Below are 23,393 nucleotides of genomic sequence, written 5' to 3' on the forward strand. Positions count from 1 at the left end.
AAGCAATCTAAAAGGTTACCATAGTCAGTTGCTAGAGCAGTGGTTTTCAACAAGGGTTGCTATGAACCATTGGGATCCCCGGGTATCCCTAAAGGGTTGAGGTTCCTTACAATGCATCTGATCTCAGACGCGCTATTAGAGAGGGTTGGGGGTTCCTTACAATGCATCTGATCTCAGACGAGCTATTAGAGAGGGTTGGGGTTCCTTACAATGCATCTGATCTCAGACGCGCTATTAGAGAGGGTTGGGGGTTCCTTACAATGCATCTGATCTCAGATGCACTATTAGAGAGGGTTGGGGTTCTTCTGAATTTCCCAATATAATTATAGGGTTCCTTAACCAAAAAAAGTATAAAAAAACAATGTGCTAAAGATGATTAAAAAATGTGCTAAAGATGATTAAAACAATGATTTTTAGCACTAAAAACTTTTGAAAAAGAGCAGGAAATGCAAGATACTATATTATTAGTTACACTCACAGGCTTCCAGGGGGCTTTCCTTGATTGCTATAACTAGCCAATTTATAGGCATAAAAGATATTTTGTTTTGACCTGTGAAGGAACCTTTGCAGATGTGTTCTATTTAGGTGACATATACAGTAGATGTCAAGCAGCAAATTCTAGTCTCGAATATATCATCATTGCTGATTCCGCAAAGACTTCAGTGGAAACAAATTTAAGATGGAATACTTAGCAGGTCATTTACCCTGGCTTCTGTTGGGATATAGTATATTTGAATTTCTGAAGAGAAGGAAAGCTATTCCTTAACTCATCATGCCTATCCTAATCCACTTGCCTAAATTCACTAATAGTACACATCACAACGGATACCAAGATACACTGCTCTATATATACACACACATGACAAAATCTTAGTTAGGAAAACCAGAAACAAAGAATTTGATGGCAGATAAAATTCAATTAGCCCACCTGGTCTGCCAAATGTTCCCATCTGTAAAAACTCATCATTGGGTTGGAGACCCCAATCACCCTAACTAAATTAACCGTTTCATTGCCCTATTCATGTACCTGGTAAGTCATGGCCTTGGGCACGCCAGGGTCCCTTGTGACGTACCAGTTACGTCATGGACAAATGCACGTTTTTAAGGGGCAGGTCGGGGTGACCGCTCCAACGGAGCTCCCTCCACTTCCGTTCCCTGTATCTGGGGTCTTTGGCGTGATCAAGTTATGCGGAAGTGCTGAGGGCCCGGCGGCACGAGAGGTAAGCAGCCATTTTCTGGAGTGATTATTTAGGCCTTCAGTGCAATAGTATCTCCAATGTTCTGTGTTAGGCTGGAATGACTGACTCCTTGTGCCTGGAGGGAGGAAGTCAGCCCCCAAAGCTGTTGTTTCCCATGTTTAGAAGATGTGCAGCAAGTAATACGTAAATACAGATCACTTTTACAGATGTAGCAAGACTTAACATCTTCAGTGCTGCGACCGTGGTGGTTGCAGCACTGAAGGATTAAAGTAGGGGAGGAGGTCATTTAGAAGCATGGACCCCTGCAGCACGATCGCAGCAGACTGTCCCCAGCGTTGCATACTTTGCTTATTCGATCACGGGGGATGCTAAATCTCACTACATCCGTACTTCTGACTCGTATCAAATCAGTGTTAATTCTTGCTCAAGTTACTTGTCTAGCACTGGAGCGTGCATGATAAATGCAGACATAATGTTATGCATTAAACTGCAACACTACCAAATCGGGAGAGAGGTGGGATTATAGTACAGAATCTCTCATTGAATAAGAGTTTCTGTATGATCAAAGTTTCATGAATAGTCCCCACACTCACCCATATCTTCAATTCCTTCATGTCCTCTGGCACTTCCCCATCTCCATTAAGCATGCTGTGGTCACACCCATTCAGAAAAAAACCATAGACCCTACGTGCCTTATTAACTACCGCCCTGTATCCCTCCTGCCTTTTGTCTCCAAACTGCTAGAACATCTCTTGTTCTCCCGTATAATCAACTTTCTTAATTCCCATGTCCCTTGACCCTTGACAATCTGGCTTTCGTTCAGCTTACTCAACAAACACTGTGCTCACCAAAGTAGCCAATGATCTATATCAGGGGTGCGCAAAGTTTCTTGCATGCACCTCCCTGTCTCCTCTCCGGCTCGCGCCCCCCCCCCCCGCACGGCTCGGCGTCAAGTGACGTCACGTTGCCATGGCAACATGACCCCGCGGCGTCATTTCATGCCGGGTTGCCATGGAGACTTGTTACTGGAAGGTCAGGTAAGTAAAGTAACAGAGGCCTCACGTGATCCCCAGCATTTATTTTAAATGCCTTCAGGGAAGTGTGGGGCCTCTGTAATAGCCGTACCCCCACCCCCAGAAAATCTCACGCCCCCCACTTTGCGCACCCCTGATCTACATGAAGCAAAATCCCAAGGTTACTTTTCCCTACTAATCCTGCTCAATCTCTCTGCTGCCTTCGATACAGTCGACCACCCTCTTCTCCTTCATTTTCTAAACTACCTTGGGATTCGCAACAAAGCTCTATCCTGGTTCTCTTTATACCTCTCCCATCAAACATTCTTTGTCTCTGTTGCTAACATGTCTTTGTCTTCTGTTGATCTGTCTGCTGGTGAATCTCAAGGCTCTGCTCTGAGATCTCTCCTTTTCTCTCTACACGCAATCACTTGGTGACCTCATCAACCCTTTTGGCCTTAGGTATCATCTCTATGCAGATGATACGCAGATATATCTATCCACCCCTACCCTCACCTACAATCCAGTCCCAAGTCTCGGATTGTCTCCTGGATCTATCCTCATGGATGTCACTTCGTCGCCTTAAACTTAATATGGCTAAAACTGACCTCCTCATATTTTCCCCTAAACATGGCCCAAAACCCCTTTTACATCACCGTAAATTGTTCTACTATCAAACCTTTCACCAAAGCACGCTGTCTAAGATTGACATGGCTAAAACAGGTCAGTTCTTCCTCTGTAATATTGCCAAGATCCGCCCTATCCTCTGTCAAGCATCTCCTTACCCTCTCCTATTTGGATTATTGTAACATATAGGTAACAGGCCTCTCTGCCTCTCAACTTTCTCCTTTGCCAGCTATCCATAATTCTGCAGCTAGAATAATTACACTCTCACAAAACAGTCTCTGCTCATCTCCTCAAAGCCCTCTCCTGGATTCCCATCAAATTTCAGATCACCTACAAAGTTCTTAATTACTTCATGTTTCTCTCCCAGTTCATTTTGCATGTTTGCGGGACTGCTATGGGGACACGTTTTGCCCCCAGCTTCGCAAACCTGTATATGGGGAACTGGGAGAGACAAAAGATCTGGCCCAACAATCCATTCCATCACAATGTAATTGTTTGGCGGCGCTTCATTGATGACATCCTGTGCGTATGGGATGGCGATAAGTCCAATATGAATGAATTCGTTAAATATCTGAATGATAATGACATGAAATTAATTTTCAGTCGCAAATCAGATGTGAGTTCAATTGATTTCCTGGATTTGAAATTAACTGCTACTTACTGATAGTGGAAATGTTTCCACAAAAGTCTTTTTCAAAGAAGTGGATTCAAATAATTTACTGATGGCAACTACCACAAGAGGACGTGGATTTCTAACATTCCTAGGGGCCAATTTGTTAGAATAAAAAGAAATTGTAGTACCCCTGAGGATTTCGAGGAGCAGGCTCAGCAATTATTTCATAAATTTATTGAAAGGGGATACCCGGAATCTAGTCTATTGGCAGATTTGGATAAGGTCAGGTGTATGGAACAGGGACTCCATGATTGTACCTAGAGTGTCAAAAGTACCAACAGGCCCTAGTGGACAATTGGAGGTTCCCTTCATCACTACCTTTAATTCAGTCAATGTTAAAATTGAAGAGATTATTAAAAAGCATTGGGCAATTCTATGTAATGATACAATACTTGGAGATCATATTTCACAAACACCCAAATTTATATATAGAATAGCTAAGAATCTAAAAAATACACTTGCCCCAAGTGTTGTCTTTTCTCCACATAATGCTAGAGAGAGGTTATGGCTCTATAAATCCGTTGGGAATTTTACATGTGGAAATTGTTCTGTATGTAAACATCTACACAGAGATAGAAAAACATTTAAATCTGCTGTAACAAATGAAGAGTTTAAAATCGAGGATTTCATAAATTGTAATTCAACCCATGTAATATACCTAATAGAATGTGCATGTAATATTCAATATGTGGGCCGCGCTAAACGATGTCTTAAAGTGCGGATCCAAGAGCACATAAGGAATATTAGACATGGGTATGAATAACACAGTCTATTTAAACATTTCTTAATGTACCGTAATAAAGATCCATCCACCTTGAGCTTTAAGGGGATTAAAAATGTCCCTAGAGGAAGGAGAGGAGGTGATAGAATAAAAGATCTTTCTGTACAGGAAACTTATTGGATTTACCAATTAGAGTCTCTTTCCCCGAAGGGGTTAAATGACGGTGTAGACATTTGGTCTCTCTATTGAATGTATTTACTTCTTTCATGCCTAATACAATTCATTGTACATTCAATGGAATGTTATTAACCCTTTGTTTCTATTCTTTCAGTATTCATATGGAGCAGATTCATTGCCAACTGTTTTATATATTTATTTTATAATTGTATTTATTCTATATTTTATATCATTTTGAATTTTCTATATTAAAGTATTTTTAGCAATAGATTAAATAATTATGTACACAGCTGTATGTTAAATATGCATGATAGCCAGTTATTGGCTGCCATCTGATTGCCAATTAGCCAATCACAGGTTCATAGGTGGTATATATTGTGAGCATTTGCTTAACATCTTTATTCCCTGAAGTAGCCTTTTCAGTGCTACGAAACGCGTTGGAATATACCATTTGTTGACCTGTATGTAACCCATTGTACTGTGCAAGTACTTTGATGATTAAGCAGCATTTTCGGCACTTTTCCCGACCGACGCCTGCATGGTGACGTCATCTTTGTCCGACGGCACTCAGCGTGGTGCCGCGAGCTAGACGTCAGACGCTGTCCCACGAGGCTGCCAGTGTAACAACTGCCACTCCTGATCTAACAGAGCTTTGGACTTAATCCCCTGGACTCTGCGGTCAAGTTACAGGACTCTTTGCACGCAGACCATGACGGACGGGAGCACTGCAGGCCACCTGACCGCAGAATACTGAAGTGGACCAAGCCATCCATCTCTGCTTCCCTGTGTGTTCCAGTATCCATGAGTGGCAACAGCTATCATTGTTACATTCTGTGCCCCTTTTCCATTTATTTGATGTACGCAGAACCTTGAATCATTTTTAATATATAAATTGTATTTACTAATTTCACGATGAGCGTTGTGCGCTGTTTTCTGTTTTGTTTCATCTGCTTACCTTCAAGGCTCACCCCTGATCTGCTTCTTCATATCAGCTTTGATCTCTCATTATGCCCCTGCATTTGTCATGCACGCCACCCATAACCAGCTCCCTTCCACCCCTTTCACTTCTACTGCTCTCTCGCCTTAAACCGTTTTCCCTCACTGCCCCTTACCTGTGGAACTCCCTCACTCAGTATATGACAAGCACTTTCTCTCCCCATTTTTAAGTCAAAACTTAAAACTCACATCTTAAATGAAGCACTTCAATAGCCTAGAATCATGGCTACTGCCCCACACCCACAGTCGCTCCTACTAACCCTTGTGGCCAAGTACTGTCATCTATTGCACGTATTCCCTCACCTGCTGTCTCTGGAAGTCCCAGAACATACCACTTAGATTGTAAGGGATTTCCTTTCCTAGTGTCTGTTCTCGTTTGGGGCACTTATTGTTCTATAACGCCCTGTACTGTATTGTCTCTCTTGTAAAGCACCAAGTACAGCTGTGGGCGCTATATAAATAAAGATATACATACAAGAGTCGGTAGCTGTGCATTTAGCAGGCAAAGGAGGGAACACAAATGGTCTTCTACCTGGAAAACTATAGCTGGCAGTGTGGTCTGGTAGTACCCATCTTGGTCAGCTTCAGGCTCTGTATTCTTGTCCCAATCCTTTTTGTCTGTCTCTAGTGCTTTCCTTAACCAGCTGATGATGTTGGACTAAGGGTGAAAGAGATCAGTCAGTGAGCAAAATAGGGACTGTACGGATTACCAGGCAATGAAAAGATAAACAAATGCACATACATACGAAAAACAAAACCAGCACTCTAAATCAATACTGGGAGACAAAATGTGCACTTACAAAAAGAACAATAAAATCAAGCATAGAATAGGACACCCGTTTACCGTCAACCGGCTGGAGACTCCACAGTCCACTGGAGGAAGATCTTAATCCGTGCAGAACTGTAGCAGCAATGGGAATCCATGAACCTCAGCTTAAGTGTGCCGACATCCAATTAGAGCATAATGTCCTCATAGATATGTCTGCATGTATCGCTACACAAGCCAGCAGAGTTTAGTCATCCGCATTCGGAGGGAATCCCAATCGTGAACGGAGATCAGCTGCCTGCTGTGGGAGTGTTGTGCACGGCCTGGCGGTGCCCGTCAAGAGCCCTACGCGTTTCGTCAGCTAACAGCTGACTTTATCAGGGGAATGATTCTCTGCTGAATACTCTGCTGGCTTGTGTAGCAATACATGCAGACATTTCTATGAGGACATTAAGCTCTAATCCAGGACTGCACAACTTGTAAAGTGAGAGGGCCGAACTGCTCCAAGGAGAACAGCTTCGGGCCGCACGGGTAAACAGCATTTATTATTCAAAATTATACATTTCTTTACCATGTTTACTTGAAACAAAATTACATTTAAAATACTTTCATTCAAATTATCTCATTTCCTAATCATCTCACAAACTTAGGCCTTGCTCAGGTGCCGGTGTCGCAACGTGCGCACACACTTTTGGGACTCTTACCTGATTTCCAAGGGTAGTTCCTAAAGTGCCCGCTGCGCTGTAGCGCGTCGACACTGCGACATTTTGCCAAGACAAGTGAATTTGTCTTTCAGGCTGCAGTCGCGTGACGTCAGCGTCACGTGAGCTGGTTCAGCCAATGAGGGCGAACCAGCTGTGACGCGTTCGCCACATCTCCCGCCGCACCCCCGATCGCCTACCTAATCTCCTACAACACAGTGCACATATCGCTGGGAATACAGGAGTGCGCGCCACCCACGCCGGCACCCTGAGCGTGGCCTTAGTGAGAGGTATAACACCTCTTTTCAGCAACAAGATTGTTGTTTCCGGGGTCAGTCCCCCTTATCATCATAATCACGTCTCCCCCAGCCCCCCTCATCATCATCATCATCATATCTCCCTCAGTCCCCCTCTTCATCACCCCCCCCCATATGCCTATCTGATTAGGAGTCATTCAGAGATAGGTGGGGGGAGATGCTGGTATGCTGTGGTTGCGGCGGGCAGCAGAAGAGTCAGAACAGGTAAGGGCAGGACCACATGAATTAAGCGCACTCTCCAATCCTGCCGTCCTTTTCTCACTCAGGGGAGAGCGGGCTCGGGGGGTGAGGGGGAGCGCGAGCAAAGCCGTTGAGGGCCGTATGTTGCGCAGGCCTGCAGTCTAATTGGATGTCGGCACACTCAAGTTGAGGTTCATGGATTCCCATTGCTGCTGCAGTTCTGCACAGTTAGAGATCTACCTCCAGTGGACTGCGGAGTCTCCAGCCAATTACCGGGTGCCCTATTCTATGCTTGATTTTTTTTTATTTTTATAACTTCAGATTTTATTGGAATTTTCACAAGGCATAACAGGCATTTATACATTGTGTCAACAGGATTTTTATATTTAGCTGCCGGGTCCAAGCCTCCTTACATACAAACACTTAAGACGTCACCATTGGTAGGGAGGAGAGAAAAAATAAAAAAATCTATGTTTGATTTTGTTGTTCTTCTTGTAAGTGGGCATTTGTCTCCTCCTTTTTAATAAATTGTTGATATATCGTCAAAGCGGCACTCAACATATTACATCTTCTGCCCTTGTGAAAAGTACCCCTGATGACCAAAACTTCAGGCTTTTTCACTGCATCATGGAGCAATAAATCACTTTTTTCTTAGTTGTGTGTGCTGTTATATTGGATCACTTCGTTGATTTGTTCCTGTTTATACCTCTCTCCCTTTAATGTGCACCACGAACGTCATCTTTTTAGCATATCACCCTGTGTGTGCAGACAGTGTGTGTGTGTGTGTGTGTGTATATTTTTTTTTTTAAAGGGGTATGATGTGCAATCAATCAACATCTATCTGTACAATAAGTGTAAAAAACAAATTGTGGATATAGCGCACAATAAATACAAGTAAAAAAAAGCTGGAAATACATCTACTATAATCTGTCCCTGTTCACTGTTGCTGCTGTAAAATTTAGGACCCCCACAAGAAAATTGTCCAGAGAGTAACCGAAGCACAGACAGTGGGGGAAAAGAAAACCATCATAATGTAGTATGTCAAGAAAATTGGAAAGACATCTCCTTCTTTGCATGGTAATAAACGCACAAATTTGCCACTTGCGTGTTATGCATGTTACGCCATTGGTATGTGGAGTGCAGGTGGGAATCTGTATATCACCGTGTCCCCTGGTTGGGGAGTGCAGGTGGGAATCTGTATATCACTGTGTCCCCTGGTTGGGGAGTGCAGGTGGGAATCTGTATATCACTGTGTCCCCTGGTTGGGGAGTGCAGGTGGGAATCTGTATATCACTGTGTCCCCTGGTAGGGGAGTGCAGGTGGAAATCTGTATATCACTGTGTCCCCTGGTTGGGGAGTGCAGGTGGGAATCTGTATATCACTGTGTCCCCTGGTTGGGGAGTGCAGGTGGGAATCTGTATATCACTGTGTCCCCTGGTGGGGGAGTGCAGGTGGGAATCTGTATATCACTGTGTCCCCTGGTTGGGGAGTGCAGGTGGGAATCTGTATATCACTGTGTCCCCTGGTTGGGGAGTGCAGGTGGGAATCTGTATATCACTGTGTCCCCTGGTGGGGGAGTGCAGGTGGGAATCTGTATATCACTGTGTCCCCTGGTTGGGGAGTGCAGGTGGGAATCTGTATATCACTGTGTCCCCTGGTTGGGGAGTGCAGGTGGGAATCTGTATATCACTGTGTCCCCTGGTTGGGGAGTGCAGGTGGGAATCTGTATATCACCGTATCCCCTGGTTGGGGAGTGCAGGTGGGAATCTGTATATCACTGTGTCCCCTGGTTGGGGAGTGCAGGTGGGAATCTGTATATCACTGTGTCCTCTGGTTGGGGAGTGCAGGTGGGAATCTGTATATCACCGTGTCCCCTGGTTGGGGAGTGCAGGTGGGAATCTGTATATCACTGTGTCCCCTGGTTGGGGAGTGCAGGTGGGAATCTGTATATCACTGTGTCCCCTGGTGGGGGAGTGCAGGTGGGAATCTGTATATCACTGTGTCCCCTGGTTGGGGAGTGCAGGTGGGAATCTGTATATCACTGTGTCCCCTGGTTGGGGAGTGCAGGTGGGAATCTGTATATCACCGTGTCCCCTGGTTGGGGAGTGCAGGTGGGAATCTGTATATCACCGTGTCCCCTGGTTGGGGAGTGCAGGTGGGAATCTGTATATCACTGTGTCCCCTGGTAGGGGAGTGCAGGTGGGAATCTGTATATCACTGTGTCCCCTGGTTGGGGAGTGCAGGTGGGAATCTGTATATCACTGTGTCCCCTGGTTGGGGAGTGCAGGTGGGAATCTGTATATCACCGTGTCCTCTGGTTGGGGAGTGCAGGTGGGAATCTGTATATCACTGTGTCCCCTGGTTGGGGAGTGCAGGTGGGAATCTGTATATCACTGTGTCCCCTGGTTGGGGAGTGCAGGTGGGAATCTGTATATCACTGTGTCCCCTGGTTGGGGAGTGCAGGTGGGAATCTGTATATCACTGTGTCCCCTGGTTGGGGAGTGCAGGTGGGAATCTGTATATCACTGTGTCCCCTGGTTGGGGAGTGCAGGTGGGGATCTGTATATCACTGTGTCCCCTGGTAGGGGAGTGCAGGTGGGAATCTGTATATCACCGTGTCCCCTGGTTGGGGAGTGCAGGTGGGAATCTGTATATCACTGTGTCCTCTGGTTGGGGAGTGCAGGTGGGAATCTGTATATCACTGTGTCCCCTGGTTGGGGAGTGCAGGTGGGAATCTGTATATCACTGTGTCCCCTGGTTGGGGAGTGCAGGTGGGAATCTGTATATCACTGTGTCCCCTGGTTGGGGAGTGCAGGTGGGAATCTGTATATCACCGTGTCCCCTGGTTGGGGAGTGCAGGTGGGAATCTGTATATCACTGTGTCCCCTGGTTGGGGAGTGCAGGTGGGAATCTGTATATCACTGTGTCCCCTGGTTGGGGAGTGCAGGTGGGAATCTGTATATCACTGTGTCCCCTGGTTGGGGAGTGCAGGTGGGAATCTGTATATCACTGTGTCCCCTGGTTGGGGAGTGCAGGTGGGAATCTGTATATCACTGTGTCCCCTGGTTGGGGAATGCAGGTGGGAATCTGTATATCACTGTGTCCTCTGGTTGGGGAGTGCAGGTGGGAATCTGTATATCACTGTGTCCCCTGGTTGGGGAGTGCAGGTGGGAATCTGTATATCACTGTGTCCCCTGGTTGGGGAGTGCAGGTGGGAATCTGTATATCACCGTGTCCCCTGGTTGGGGAGTGCAGGTGGGAATCTGTATATCACTGTGTCCTCTGGTTGGGGAGTGCAGGTGGGAATCTGTATATCACTGTGTCCCCTGGTTGGGGAGTGCAGGTGGGAATCTGTATATCACTGTGTCCCCTGGTTGGGGAGTGCAGGTGGGAATCTGTATATCACTGTGTCCCCTGGTTGGGGAGTGCAGGTGGGAATCTGTATATCACTGTGTCCCCTGGTTGGGGAGTGCAGGTGGGAATCTGTATATCACTGTGTCCCCTGGTTGGGGAGTGCAGGTGTGAATCTGTATATCACTGTGTCCCCTGGTTGGGGAGTGCAGGTGGGAATCTGTATATCACTGTGTCCCCTGGTTGGGGAGTGCAGGTGGGAATCTGTATATCACTGTGTCCCCTGGTTGGGGAGTGCAGGTGGGAATCTGTATATCACTGTGTCCCCTGGTTGGGGAGTGCAGGTGGGAATCTGTATATCACTGTGTCCCCTGGTTGGGGAGTGCAGGTGGGAATCTGTATATCACTGTGTCCCCTGGTTGGGGAGTGCAGGTGGGAATCTGTATATCACTGTGTCCTCTGGTTGGGGAGTGCAGGTGGGAATCTGTATATCACTGTGTCCCCTGGTTGGGGAGTGCAGGTGGGAATCTGTATATCACTGTGTCCCCTGGTTGGGGAGTGCAGGTGGGAATCTGTATATCACTGTGTCCTCTGGTTGGGGAATGCAGGTGGGAATCTGTATATCACTGTGTCCCCTGGTTGGGGAGTGCAGGTGGGAATCTGTATATCACTGTGTCCTCTGGTTGGGGACTGCAGGTGGGAATCTGTATATCACTGTGTCCCCTGGTTGGGGAGTGCAGGTGGGAATCTGTATATCACTGTGTCCCCTGGTTGGGGAGTGCAGGTGGGAATCTGTATATCACCGTGTCCTCTGGTTGGGGAGTGCAGATGGGAATCTGTATATCACCGTGTCCTCTGGTTGGGGAGTGCAGATGGGAATCTGTATATCACCGTGTCCTCTGGTTGGGGAATGCAGGTGGGAATCTGTATATCACTGTGTCCCCTGGTCGGGGAGTGCAGGTGGGAATCTGTATATCACTGTGTCCCCTGGTTGGGGAGTGAAGGTGGGAATCTGTATATCACTGTGTCCCCTGGTTGGGGAGTGCAGGTGGGAATCTGTATATCACTGTGTCCCCTGGTGGGGGAGTGCAGGTGGGAATCTGTATATCACTGTGTCCCCTGGTTGGGGAGTGCAGGTGGGAATCTGTATATCACTGTGTCCCCTGGTGGGGGAGTGCAGGTGGGAATCTGTATATCACTGTGTCCCCTGGTTGGGGAGTGCAGGTGGGAATCTGTATATCACCGTGTCCCCTGGTTGGGGAGTGCAGGTGGGGATCTGTATATCACCGTGTCCCCTGGTTGGGGAGTGCAGGTGGGAATCTGTATATCACCGTGTCCCCTGGTTGGGGAGTGCAGGTGGGAATCTGTATATCACCGTGTCCCCTGGTTGGGGAGTGCAGGTGGGAATCTGTATATCACCGTGTCCCCTGGTTGGGGAGTGCAGGTGGGGATCTGTATATCACCGTGTCCCCTGGTTGGGGAGTGCAGGTGGGAATCTGTATATCACTGTGTCCCTGGTTGGGGAGTGCAGGTGGGAATCTGTATATCACTGTGTCCCCTGGTTGGGGAGTGCAGGTGGGAATCTGTATATCACTGTGTCCCCTGGTTGGGGAGTGCAGGTGGGAATCTGTATATCACTGTGTCCCCTGGTTGGGGAGTGCAGGTGGGAATCTGTATATCACTGTGTCCCCTGGTTGGGGAGTGCAGGTGGGAATCTGTATATCACTGTGTCCCCTGGTTGGGGAGTGCAGGTGGGAATCTGTATATCACTGTGTCCCCTGGTTGGGGAGTGCAGGTGGGAATCTGTATATCACCGTGTCCCCTGGTTGGGGAGTGCAGGTGGGAATCTGTATATCACCGTGTCCCCTGGTTGGGGAGTGCAGGTGGGAATCTGTATATCACTGTGTCCCCTGGTTGGGGAGTGCAGGTGGGAATCTGTATATCACTGTGTCCCCTGGTAGGGGAGTGCAGGTGGGAATCTGTATATCACTGTGTCCCCTGGTTGGGGAGTGCAGGTGGGAATCTGTATATCACTGTGTCCCCTGGTTGGGGAGTGCAGGTGGGAATCTGTATATCACTGTGTCCCCTGGTTGGGGAATGCAGGTGGGAATCTGTATATCACTGTGTCCTCTGGTTGGGGAGTGCAGGTGGGAATCTGTATATCACTGTGTCCCCTGGTTGGGGAGTGCAGGTGAGAATCTGTATATCACTGTGTCCCCTGGTTGGGGAGTGCAGGTGGGAATCTGTATATCACTGTGTCCCCTGGTTGGGGAGTGCAGGTGGGAATCTGTATATCACCGTGTCCCCTGGTTGGGGAGTGCAGGTGGGAATCTGTATATCACTGTGTCCCCTGGTTGGGGAATGCAGGTGGGAATCTGTATATCACTGTGTCCCCTGGTTGGGGAGTGCAGGTGGGAATCTGTATATCACTGTGTCCCCTGGTTGGGGAGTGCAGGTGGGAATCTGTATATCACTGTGTCCCCTGGTTGGGGAGTGCAGGTGGGAATCTGTATATCACTGTGTCCCCTGGTTGGGGAGTGCAGGTGGGAATCTGTACATCACTGTGTCCCCTGGTTGGGGAGTGCAGATGGGAATCTGTATATCACCGTGTCCTCTGGTTGGGGAGTGCAGATGGGAATCTGTATATCACCGTGTCCTCTGGTTGGGGAGTGCAGGTGGGAATCTGTATATCACTGTGTCCTCTGGTTGGGGAATGCAGGTGGGAATCTGTATATCACTGTGTCCCCTGGTCGGGGAGTGCAGGTGGGAATCTGTATATCACCGTGTCCCCTGGTTGGGGAGTGCAGGTGGGAATCTGTATATCACCGTGTCCCCTGGTTGGGGAGTGCAGGTGGGAATCTGTATATCACTGTGTCCCCTGGTTGGGGAGTGCAGGTGGGAATCTGTATATCACTGTGTCCCCTGGTTGGGGAGTGCAGGTGGGAATCTGTATATCACTGTGTCCCCTGGTTGGGGAGTGCAGGTGGGAATCTGTATATCACTGTGTCCCCTGGTTGGGGAGTGCAGGTGGGAATCTGTATATCACTGTGTCCCCTGGTTGGGGAATGCAGGTGGGAATCTGTATATCACTGTGTCCTCTGGTTGGGGAGTGCAGGTGGGAATCTGTATATCACTGTGTCCCCTGGTTGGGGAGTGCAGGTGAGAATCTGTATATCACTGTGTCCCCTGGTTGGGGAGTGCAGGTGGGAATCTGTATATCACTGTGTCCCCTGGTTGGGGAGTGCAGGTGGGAATCTGTATATCACCGTGTCCCCTGGTTGGGGAGTGCAGGTGGGAATCTGTATATCACTGTGTCCCCTGGTTGGGGAATGCAGGTGGGAATCTGTATATCACTGTGTCCCCTGGTTGGGGAGTGCAGGTGGGAATCTGTATATCACTGTGTCCCCTGGTTGGGGAGTGCAGGTGGGAATCTGTATATCACTGTGTCCCCTGGTTGGGGAGTGCAGGTGGGAATCTGTATATCACTGTGTCCCCTGGTTGGGGAGTGCAGGTGGGAATCTGTACATCACTGTGTCCCCTGGTTGGGGAGTGCAGATGGGAATCTGTATATCACCGTGTCCTCTGGTTGGGGAGTGCAGATGGGAATCTGTATATCACCGTGTCCTCTGGTTGGGGAGTGCAGATGGGAATCTGTATATCACTGTGTCCTCTGGTTGGGGAATGCAGGTGGGAATCTGTATATCACTGTGTCCCCTGGTCGGGGAGTGCAGGTGGGAATCTGTATATCACCGTGTCCCCTGGTTGGGGAGTGCAGGTGGGAATCTGTATATCACCGTGTCCCCTGGTTGGGGAGTGCAGGTGGGAATCTGTATATCACTGTGTCCCCTGGTTGGGGAGTGCAGGTGGGAATCTGTATATCACTGTGTCCCCTGGTTGGGGAGTGCAGGTGGGAATCTGTATATCACCGTATCCCCTGGTTGGGGAGTGCAGGTGGGAATCTGTATATCACTGTGTCCCCTGGTTGGGGAGTGCAGGTGGGAATCTGTATATCACTGTGTCCCCTGGTTGGGGAGTGCAGGTGGGAATCTGTATATCACTGTGTCCCCTGGTTGGGGAGTGCAGGTGGGAATCTGTATATCACCGTGTCCCCTGGTTGGGGAGTGCAGGTGGGAATCTGTATATCACTGTGTCCCCTGGTGGGGGAGTGCAGGTGGGAATCTGTATATCACTGTGTCCCCTGGTTGGGGAGTGCAGGTGGGAATCTGTATATCACTGTGTCCCCTGGTGGGGGAGTGCAGGTGGGAATCTGTATATCACTGTGTCCCCTGGTTGGGGAGTGCAGGTGGGAATCTGTATATCACCGTGTCCCCTGGTTGGGGAGTGCAGGTGGGGATCTGTATATCACCGTGTCCCCTGGTTGGGGAGTGCAGGTGGGAATCTGTATATCACTGTGTCCCCTGGTTGGGGAGTGCAGGTGGGAATCTGTATATCACTGTGTCCCCTGGTTGGGGAGTGCAGGTGGGAATCTGTATATCACTGTGTCCCCTGGTTGGGGAGTGCAGGTGGGAATCTGTATATCACTGTGTCCCCTGGTTGGGGAGTGCAGGTGGGAATCTGTAGATCACCGTGTCCCCTGGTTGGGGAGTGCAGGTGGGAATCTGTATATCACCGTGTCCCCTGGTTGGGGAGTGCAGGTGGGAATCTGTATATCACTGTGTCCCTGGTTGGGGAGTGCAGGTGGGAATCTGTATATCACTGTGTCCCCTGGTTGGGGAGTGCAGGTGGGAATCTGTATATCACTGTGTCCCCTGGTTGGGGAGTGCAGGTGGGAATCTGTATATCACTGTGTCCCCTGGTTGGGGAGTGCAGGTGGGAATCTGTATATCACCGTGTCCCCTGGTTGGGGAGTGCAGGTGGGAATCTGTATATCACCGTGTCCCCTGGTCGGGGAGTGCAGGTGGGAATCTGTATATCACTGTGTCCCCTGGTTGGGGAGTGCAGGTGGGAATCTGTATATCACTGTGTCCCCTGGTTGGGGAGTGCAGGTGGGAATCTGTATATCACTGTGTCCCCTGGTTGGGGAGTGCAGGTGGGAATCTGTATATCACCGTGTCCCCTGGTTGGGGAGTGCAGGTGGGAATCTGTATATCACTGTGTCCCCTGGTTGGGGAGTGCAGGTGGGAATCTGTATATCACTGTGTCCCCTGGTTGGGGAGTGCAGGTGGGAATCTGTATATCACTGTGTCCCCTGGTTGGGGAGTGCAGGTGGGAATCTGTATATCACTGTGTCCCCTGGTTGGGGAGTGCAGGTGGGAATCTGTATATCACCGTGTCCCCTGGTTGGGGAGTGCAGGTGGGAATCTGTATATCACTGTGTCCCCTGGTTGGGGAGTGCAGGTGGGAATCTGTATATCACTGTGTCCCCTGGTTGGGGAGTGCAGGTGGGAATCTGTATATCACTGTGTCCCCTGGTTGGGGAGTGCAGGTGGGAATCTGTATATCACTGTGTCCCCTGGTTGGGGAGTGCAGGTGGGAATCTGTATATCACTGTGTCCCCTGGTTGGGGAGTGCAGGTGGGAATCTGTATATCACTGTGTCCTCTGGTTGGGGAGTGCAGGTGGGAATCTGTATATCACTGTGTCTCCTGGTTGGGGAGTGCAGGTGGGAATCTGTATATCTGTATATCACTGTGTCCCCTGGTTGGGGAGTGCAGGTGGGAATCTGTATATCACTGTGTCCCCTGGTTGGGGAGTGCAGGTGGGAATCTGTATATCACTGTGTCCCCTGGTTGGGGAGTGCAGGTGGGAATCTGTATATCACTGTGTCCTCTGGTTGGGGAGTGCAGGTGGGAATCTGTATATCACTGTGTCCCCTGGTTGGGGAGTGCAGGTGGGAATCTGTATATCACTGTGTCCCCTGGTTGGGGAGTGCAGGTGGGAATCTGTATATCACTGTGTCCCCTGGTTGGGGAGTGCAGGTGGGAATCTGTATATCACTGTGTCCCCTGGTTGGGGAGTGCAGGTGGGAATCTGTATATCACTGTGTCCCCTGGTTGGGGAGTGCAGGTGGGAATCTGTAGATCACTGTGTCCCCTGGTTGGGGAGTGCAGGTGGGAATCTGTATATCACTGTGTCCCCTGGTTGGGGAGTGCAGGTGTGAATCTGTATATCACTGTGTCCCCTGGTTGGGGAGTGCAGGTGGGAATCTGTATATCACTGTGTCCCCTGGTTGGGGAGTGCAGGTGGGAATCTGTATATCACTGTGTCCTCTGGTTGGGGAGTGCAGGTGGGAATCTGTATATCACCGTGTCCCCTGGTCGGGGAGTGCAGGTGGGAATCTGTATATCACCGTGTCCCCTGGTTGGGGAGTGCAGGTGGGAATCTGTATATCACCGTGTCCCCTGGTTGGGGAGTGCAGGTGGGGATCTGTATATCACCGTGTCCCCTGGTTGGGGAGTGCAGGTGGGAATCTGTATATCACCGTGTCCCCTGGTTGGGGAGTGCAGGTGGGAATCTGTATATCACTGTGTCCCCTGGTTGGGGAGTGCAGGTGGGAATCTGTATATCACCGTGTCCCCTGGTTGGGGAGTGCAGATGGGAATCTGTATATCACCGTGTCCCCTGGTTGGGGAGTGCAGGTGGGAATCTGTATATCACTGTGTCCTCTGGTTGGGGAGTGCAGGTGGGAATCTGTATATCACTGTGTCCCCTGGTTGGGGAGTGCAGGTGGGAATCTGTATATCACTGTGTCCCCTGGTTGGGGAGTGCAGGTGGGAATCTGTATATCACTGTGTCCCCTGGTTGGGGAGTGCAGGTGGGAATCTGTATATCACTGTGTCCTCTGGTTGGGGAGTGCAGGTGGGAATCTGTATATCACTGTGTCCCCTGGTAGGGGAGTGCAGGTGGGAATCTGTATATCACTGTGTCCCCTGGTTGGGGAGTGCAGGTGGGAATCTGTATATCACTGTGTCCCCTGGTTGGGGAGTGCAGGTGGGAATCTGTATATCACTGTGTCCCCTGGTGGGGGAGTGCAGGTGGGAATCTGTATATCACTGTGTCCCCTGGTTGGGGAGTGCAGGTGGGAATCTGTATATCACTGTGTCCCCTGGTTGGGGAGTGCAGGTGGGAATCTGTATATCACCGTGTCCCCTGGTTGGGGAGTGCAGGTGGGAATCTGTATATCACTGTGTCCCCTGGTTGGGGAGTGCAGGTGGGAATCTGTATATCACTGTGTCCCCTGGTTGGGGAGTGCAGGTGGGAATCTGTATATCACTGTGTCCCCTGGTATGTGGAGTGCAGGTGGGAATCTGTATATCACCGTGTCCCCTGGTTGGGGAGTGCAGGTGGGAATCTGTATATCACTGTGTCCCCTGGTTGGGGAGTGCAGGTGGGAATCTGTATATCACTGTGTCCCCTGGTTGGGGAGTGCAGGTGGGAATCTGTATATCACTGTGTCCCCTGGTTGGGGAGTGCAGGTGGGAATCTGTATATCACTGTGTCCCCTGGTTGGGGAGTGCAGGTGGGAATCTGTATATCACTGTGTCCCCTGGTTGGGGAGTGCAGGTGGGAATCTGTAATCACTGTGTCCTCTGGTTGGGGAGTGCAGGTGGGAATCTGTATATCACTGTGTCCTCTGGTTGGGGAGTGCAGGTGGGAATCTGTATATCACCGTGTCCCCTGGTTGGGGAGTGCAGGTGGGAATCTGTGTATCACTGTGTCCCCTGGTTGGGGAGTGCAGGTGGGAATCTGTATATCACCGTGTCCTCTGGTTGGGGAGTGCAGGTGGGAATCTGTATATCACTGTGTCCCCTGGTTGGGGAGTGCAGGTGGGAATCTGTATATCACCGTGTCCCCTGATTGGGGAGTGCAGGTGGGAATCTGTATATCACCGTGTCCCCTGGTCGGGGAGTGCAGGTGGGAATCTGTATATCACCGTGTCCCCTGGTTGGGGAGTGCAGGTGGGAATCTGTATATCACCGTGTCCCCTGGTTGGGGAGTGCAGGTGGGGATCTGTATATCACCGTGTCCCCTGGTTGGGGAGTGCAGGTGGGAATCTGTATATCACCGTGTCCCCTGGTTGGGGAGTGCAGGTGGGAATCTGTAATCACTGTGTCCTCTGGTTGGGGAGTGCAGGTGGGAATCTGTATATCACTGTGTCCTCTGGTTGGGGAGTGCAGGTGGGAATCTGTATATCACCGTGTCCCCTGGTTGGGGAGTGCAGGTGGGAATCTGTATATCACTGTGTCCCCTGGTTGGGGAGTGCAGGTGGGAATCTGTATATCACCGTGTCCCCTGGTTGGGGAGTGCAGGTGGGAATCTGTATATCACCGTGTCCCCTGGTCGGGGAGTGCAGGTGGGAATCTGTATATCACCGTGTCCCCTGGTTGGGGAGTGCAGGTGGGAATCTGTATATCACTGTGTCCCCTGGTTGGGGAGTGCAGGTGGGAATCTGTATATCACTGTGTCCCCTGGTTGGGGAGTGCAGGTGGGAATCTGTATATCACCGTGTCCCCTGGTTGGGGAGTGCAGGTGGGGATCTGTATATCACTGTGTCCCCTGGTTGGGGAGTGCAGGTGGGAATCTGTATATCACTGTGTCCCCTGGTTGGGGAGTGCAGGTGGGAATCTGTATATCACTGTGTCCCCTGGTTGGGGAGTGCAGGTGGGAATCTGTATATCACCGTGTCCCCTGGTTGGGGAGTGCAGGTGGGAATCTGTATATCACTGTGTCCCCTGGTTGGGGAGTGCAGGTGGGAATCTGTATATCACTGTGTCCCCTGGTTGGGGAGTGCAGGTGGGAATCTGTATATCACTGTGTCCCCTGGTTGGGGAGTGCAGGTGGGAATCTGTATATCACCGTGTCCCCTGGTTGGGGAGTGCAGGTGGGAATCTGTATATCACTGTGTCCCATGGTTGGGGAGTGCAGGTTGGAATCTGTATATCACTGTGTCCCCTGGTTGGGGAGTGCAGGTGGGAATCTGTATATCACTGTGTCCCCTGGTTGGGGAGTGCAGGTGGGAATCTGTATATCACTGTGTCCCCTGGTTGGGGAGTGCAGGTGGGAATCTGTATATCACTGTGTCCCCTGGTTGGGGAGTGCAGGTGGGAATCTGTATATCACTGTGTCCCCTGGTTGGGGAGTGCAGGTGGGAATCTGTATATCACTGTGTCCCCTGGTTGGGGAGTGCAGGTGGGAATCTGTAATCACCGTGTCCCCTGATTGGGGAGTGCAGGTGGGAATCTGTATATCACCGTGTCCCCTGGTCGGGGAGTGCAGGTGGGAATCTGTATATCACCGTGTCCCCTGGTTGGGGAGTGCAGGTGGGAATCTGTATATCACCGTGTCCCCTGGTTGGGGAGTGCAGGTGGGGATCTGTATATCACCGTGTCCCCTGGTTGGGGAGTGCAGGTGGGAATCTGTATATCACCGTGTCCCCTGGTTGGGGAGTGCAGGTGGGAATCTGTGTATCACCGTGTCCCCTGGTTGGGGAGTGCAGGTGGGAATCTGTATATCACCGTGTCCTCGGGTTGGGGAGTGCAGGTGGGAATCTGTATATTACTGTGTCCCCTGGTTGGGGAGTGCAGGTGGGAATCTGTATATCACTGTGTCCCCTGGTTGGGGAGTGCAGGTGGGAATCTGTATATCACCGTGTCCCCTGGTTGGGGAGTGCAGGTGGGAATCTGTATATCACCGTGTCCCCTGGTCGGGGAGTGCAGGTGGGAATCTGTATATCACCGTGTCCCCTGGTTGGGGAGTGCAGGTGGGAATCTGTATATCACTGTGTCCCCTGGTTGGGGAGTGCAGGTGGGAATCTGTATATCACTGTGTCCCCTGGTTGGGGAGTGCAGGTGGGAATCTGTATATCACCGTGTCCCCTGGTTGGGGAGTGCAGGTGGGGATCTGTATATCACTGTGTCCCCTGGTTGGGGAGTGCAGGTGGGAATCTGTATATCACTGTGTCCCCTGGTTGGGGAGTGCAGGTGGGAATCTGTATATCACTGTGTCCCCTGGTTGGGGAGTGCAGGTGGGAATCTGTATATCACTGTGTCCCCTGGTTGGGGAGTGCAGGTGGGAATCTGTAATCACTGTGTCCTCTGGTTGGGGAGTGCAGGTGGGAATCTGTATATCACTGTGTCCTCTGGTTGGGGAGTGCAGGTGGGAATCTGTATATCACCGTGTCCCCTGGTTGGGGAGTGCAGGTGGGAATCTGTGTATCACTGTGTCCCCTGGTTGGGGAGTGCAGGTGGGAATCTGTATATCACTGTGTCCTCTGGTTGGGGAGTGCAGGTGGGAATCTGTATATCACTGTGTCCCCTGGTTAGGGAGTGCAGGTGGGAATCTGTATATCACTGTGTCCCCTGGTTGGGGAGTGCAGGTGGGAATCTGTATATCACCGTGTCCCCTGGTTGGGGAGTGCAGGTGGGAATCTGTATATCACTGTGTCCCCTGGTTGGGGAGTGCAGGTGGGAATCTGTATATCACCGTGTCCTCTGGTTGGGGAGTGCAGGTGGGAATCTGTATATCACTGTGTCCCCTGGTTGGGGAGTGCAGGTGGGAATCTGTATATCACTGTGTCCCCTGGTTGGGGAGTGCAGGTGGGAATCTGTATATCACTGTGTCCCCTGGTTGGGGAGTGCAGGTGGGAATCTGTATATCACTGTGTCCTCTGGTTGGGGAGTGCAGGTGGGAATCTGTATATCACTGTGTCCCCTGGTTGGGGAGTGCAGGTGGGAATCTGTATATCACTGTGTCCCCTGGTTGGGGAGTGCAGGTGGGAATCTGTATATCACTGTGTCCCCTGGTTGGGGAGTGCAGGTGGGAATCTGTATATCACTGTGTCCCCTGGTTGGGGAGTGCAGGTGGGAATCTGTAATCACTGTGTCCTCTGGTTGGGGAGTGCAGGTGGGAATCTGTATATCACCGTGTCCCCTGGTTGGGGAGTGCAGGTGGGAATCTGTATATCACTGTGTCCTCTGGTTGGGGAGTGCAGGTGGGAATCTGTATATCACCGTGTCCCCTGGTTGGGGAGTGCAGGTGGGAATCTGTGTATCACTGTGTCCCCTGGTTGGGGAGTGCAGGTGGGAATCTGTATATCACCGTGTCCTCTGGTTGGGGAGTGCAGGTGGGAATCTGTATATCACTGTGTCCCCTGGTTGGGGAGTGCAGGTGGGAATCTGTAATCACTGTGTCCTCTGGTTGGGGAGTGCAGGTGGGAATCTGTATATCACTGTGTCCTCTGGTTGGGGAGTGCAGGTGGGAATCTGTATATCACCGTGTCCCCTGGTTGGGGAGTGCAGGTGGGAATCTGTATATCACCGTGTCCCCTGGTCGGGGAGTGCAGGTGGGAATCTGTATATCACCGTGTCCCCTGGTTGGGGAGTGCAGGTGGGAATCTGTATATCACCGTGTCCTCTGGTTGGGGAGTGCAGGTGGGAATCTGTATATCACCGTGTCCCCTGGTTGGGGAGTGCAGGTGGGAATCTGTATATCACCGTGTCCCCTGGTCGGGGAGTGCAGGTGGGAATCTGTATATCACCGTGTCCCCTGGTTGGGGAGTGCAGGTGGGAATCTGTATATCACCGTGTCCCCTGGTTGGGGAGTGCAGGTGGGAATCTGTATATCACTGTGTCCCCTGGTTGGGGAGTGCAGGTGGGAATCTGTATATCACTGTGTCCTCTGGTTGGGGAGTGCAGGTGGGAATCTGTATATCACTGTGTCCCCTGGTTAGGGAGTGCAGGTGGGAATCTGTATATCACTGTGTCCTCTGGTTGGGGAGTGCAGGTGGGAATCTGTATATCACTGTGTCCCCTTGTTGGGGAGTGCAGGTGGGAATCTGTATATCAGTGTCCCCTGGTTTGGGAGTGCAGGTGGGAATCTGTATATCACTGTGTCCCCTGGTTGGGGAGTGCAGGTGGGAATCTGTATATCACTGTGTCCCCTGGTTGGGGAGTGCAGGTGGGAATCTGTATATCACTGTGTCCCCTGGTTGGGGAGTGCAGGTGGGAATCTGTATATCACTGTGTCCCCTGGTTGGGGAGTGCAGGTGGGAATCTGTATATCACTGTGTCCCCTGGTTGGGGAGTGCAGGTGGGAATCTGTATATCACTGTGTCCCCTGGTTGGGGAGTGCAGGTGGGAATCTGTAGATCACTGTGTCCCCTGGTTGGGGAGTGCAGGTGGGAATCTGTATATCACTGTGTCCCCTGGTTGGGGAGTGCAGGTGGGAATCTGTATATCACTGTGTCCCCTGGTTGGGGAGTGCAGGTGGGAATCTGTAGATCACTGTGTCCCCTGGTTGGGGAGTGCAGGTGGGAATCTGTAGATCACTGTGTCCCCTGGTTGGGGAGTGCAAGTGTGAATCTGTATATCAACAGTGATGTGTGTGATAAAACCCATTATAAAAACATGGTAAACACTCAGCACGGCGTTTGATCCACGGCGTGGTCTCCGAGTCTTTGCGCCATGTCTCTGCTCGGTGACTTTGGCAAATGTGGCCAAGTGATACCCGCGGTGTACAAACTCAAGATCATATCGCTGATACCCCAACCTGTGATCTGCAACCTGAATATTTGGGGAATTACTGGGATAAGGATACCGAGTGTGAGACTACTGGACTGAGTGTCCCCCCATCTATATATTTGGGGAACGACTATATAGCGAATCCTGATTCCACTCCTATCCTGTTAGGTTTGACAGGAAAGAATAGTATTTTG

General features: G+C 50.5%; 1 protein-coding gene across 2 annotated transcripts in view; it reads right to left on the reverse strand.

Moving 5' to 3' along the window:
• The window catches only part of EXOC3 (exocyst complex component 3), a 72,342-nt gene that overhangs the window by 19,649 nt on the left and 29,300 nt on the right, over positions 1-23,393 (reverse strand). For both annotated transcript variants that reach the window (XM_075586035.1, XM_075586036.1), the window contains exon 6: positions 5,939-6,064. In XM_075586035.1, coding sequence (XP_075442150.1) covers positions 5,939-6,064 — 126 coding nt within the window. The remainder of the gene's footprint in view (positions 1-5,938; positions 6,065-23,393) is intronic.

Source organism: Ascaphus truei, chromosome 2, assembly GCF_040206685.1.
Source record: "Ascaphus truei isolate aAscTru1 chromosome 2, aAscTru1.hap1, whole genome shotgun sequence".
NCBI lineage: Eukaryota > Metazoa > Chordata > Amphibia > Anura > Ascaphidae > Ascaphus > Ascaphus truei.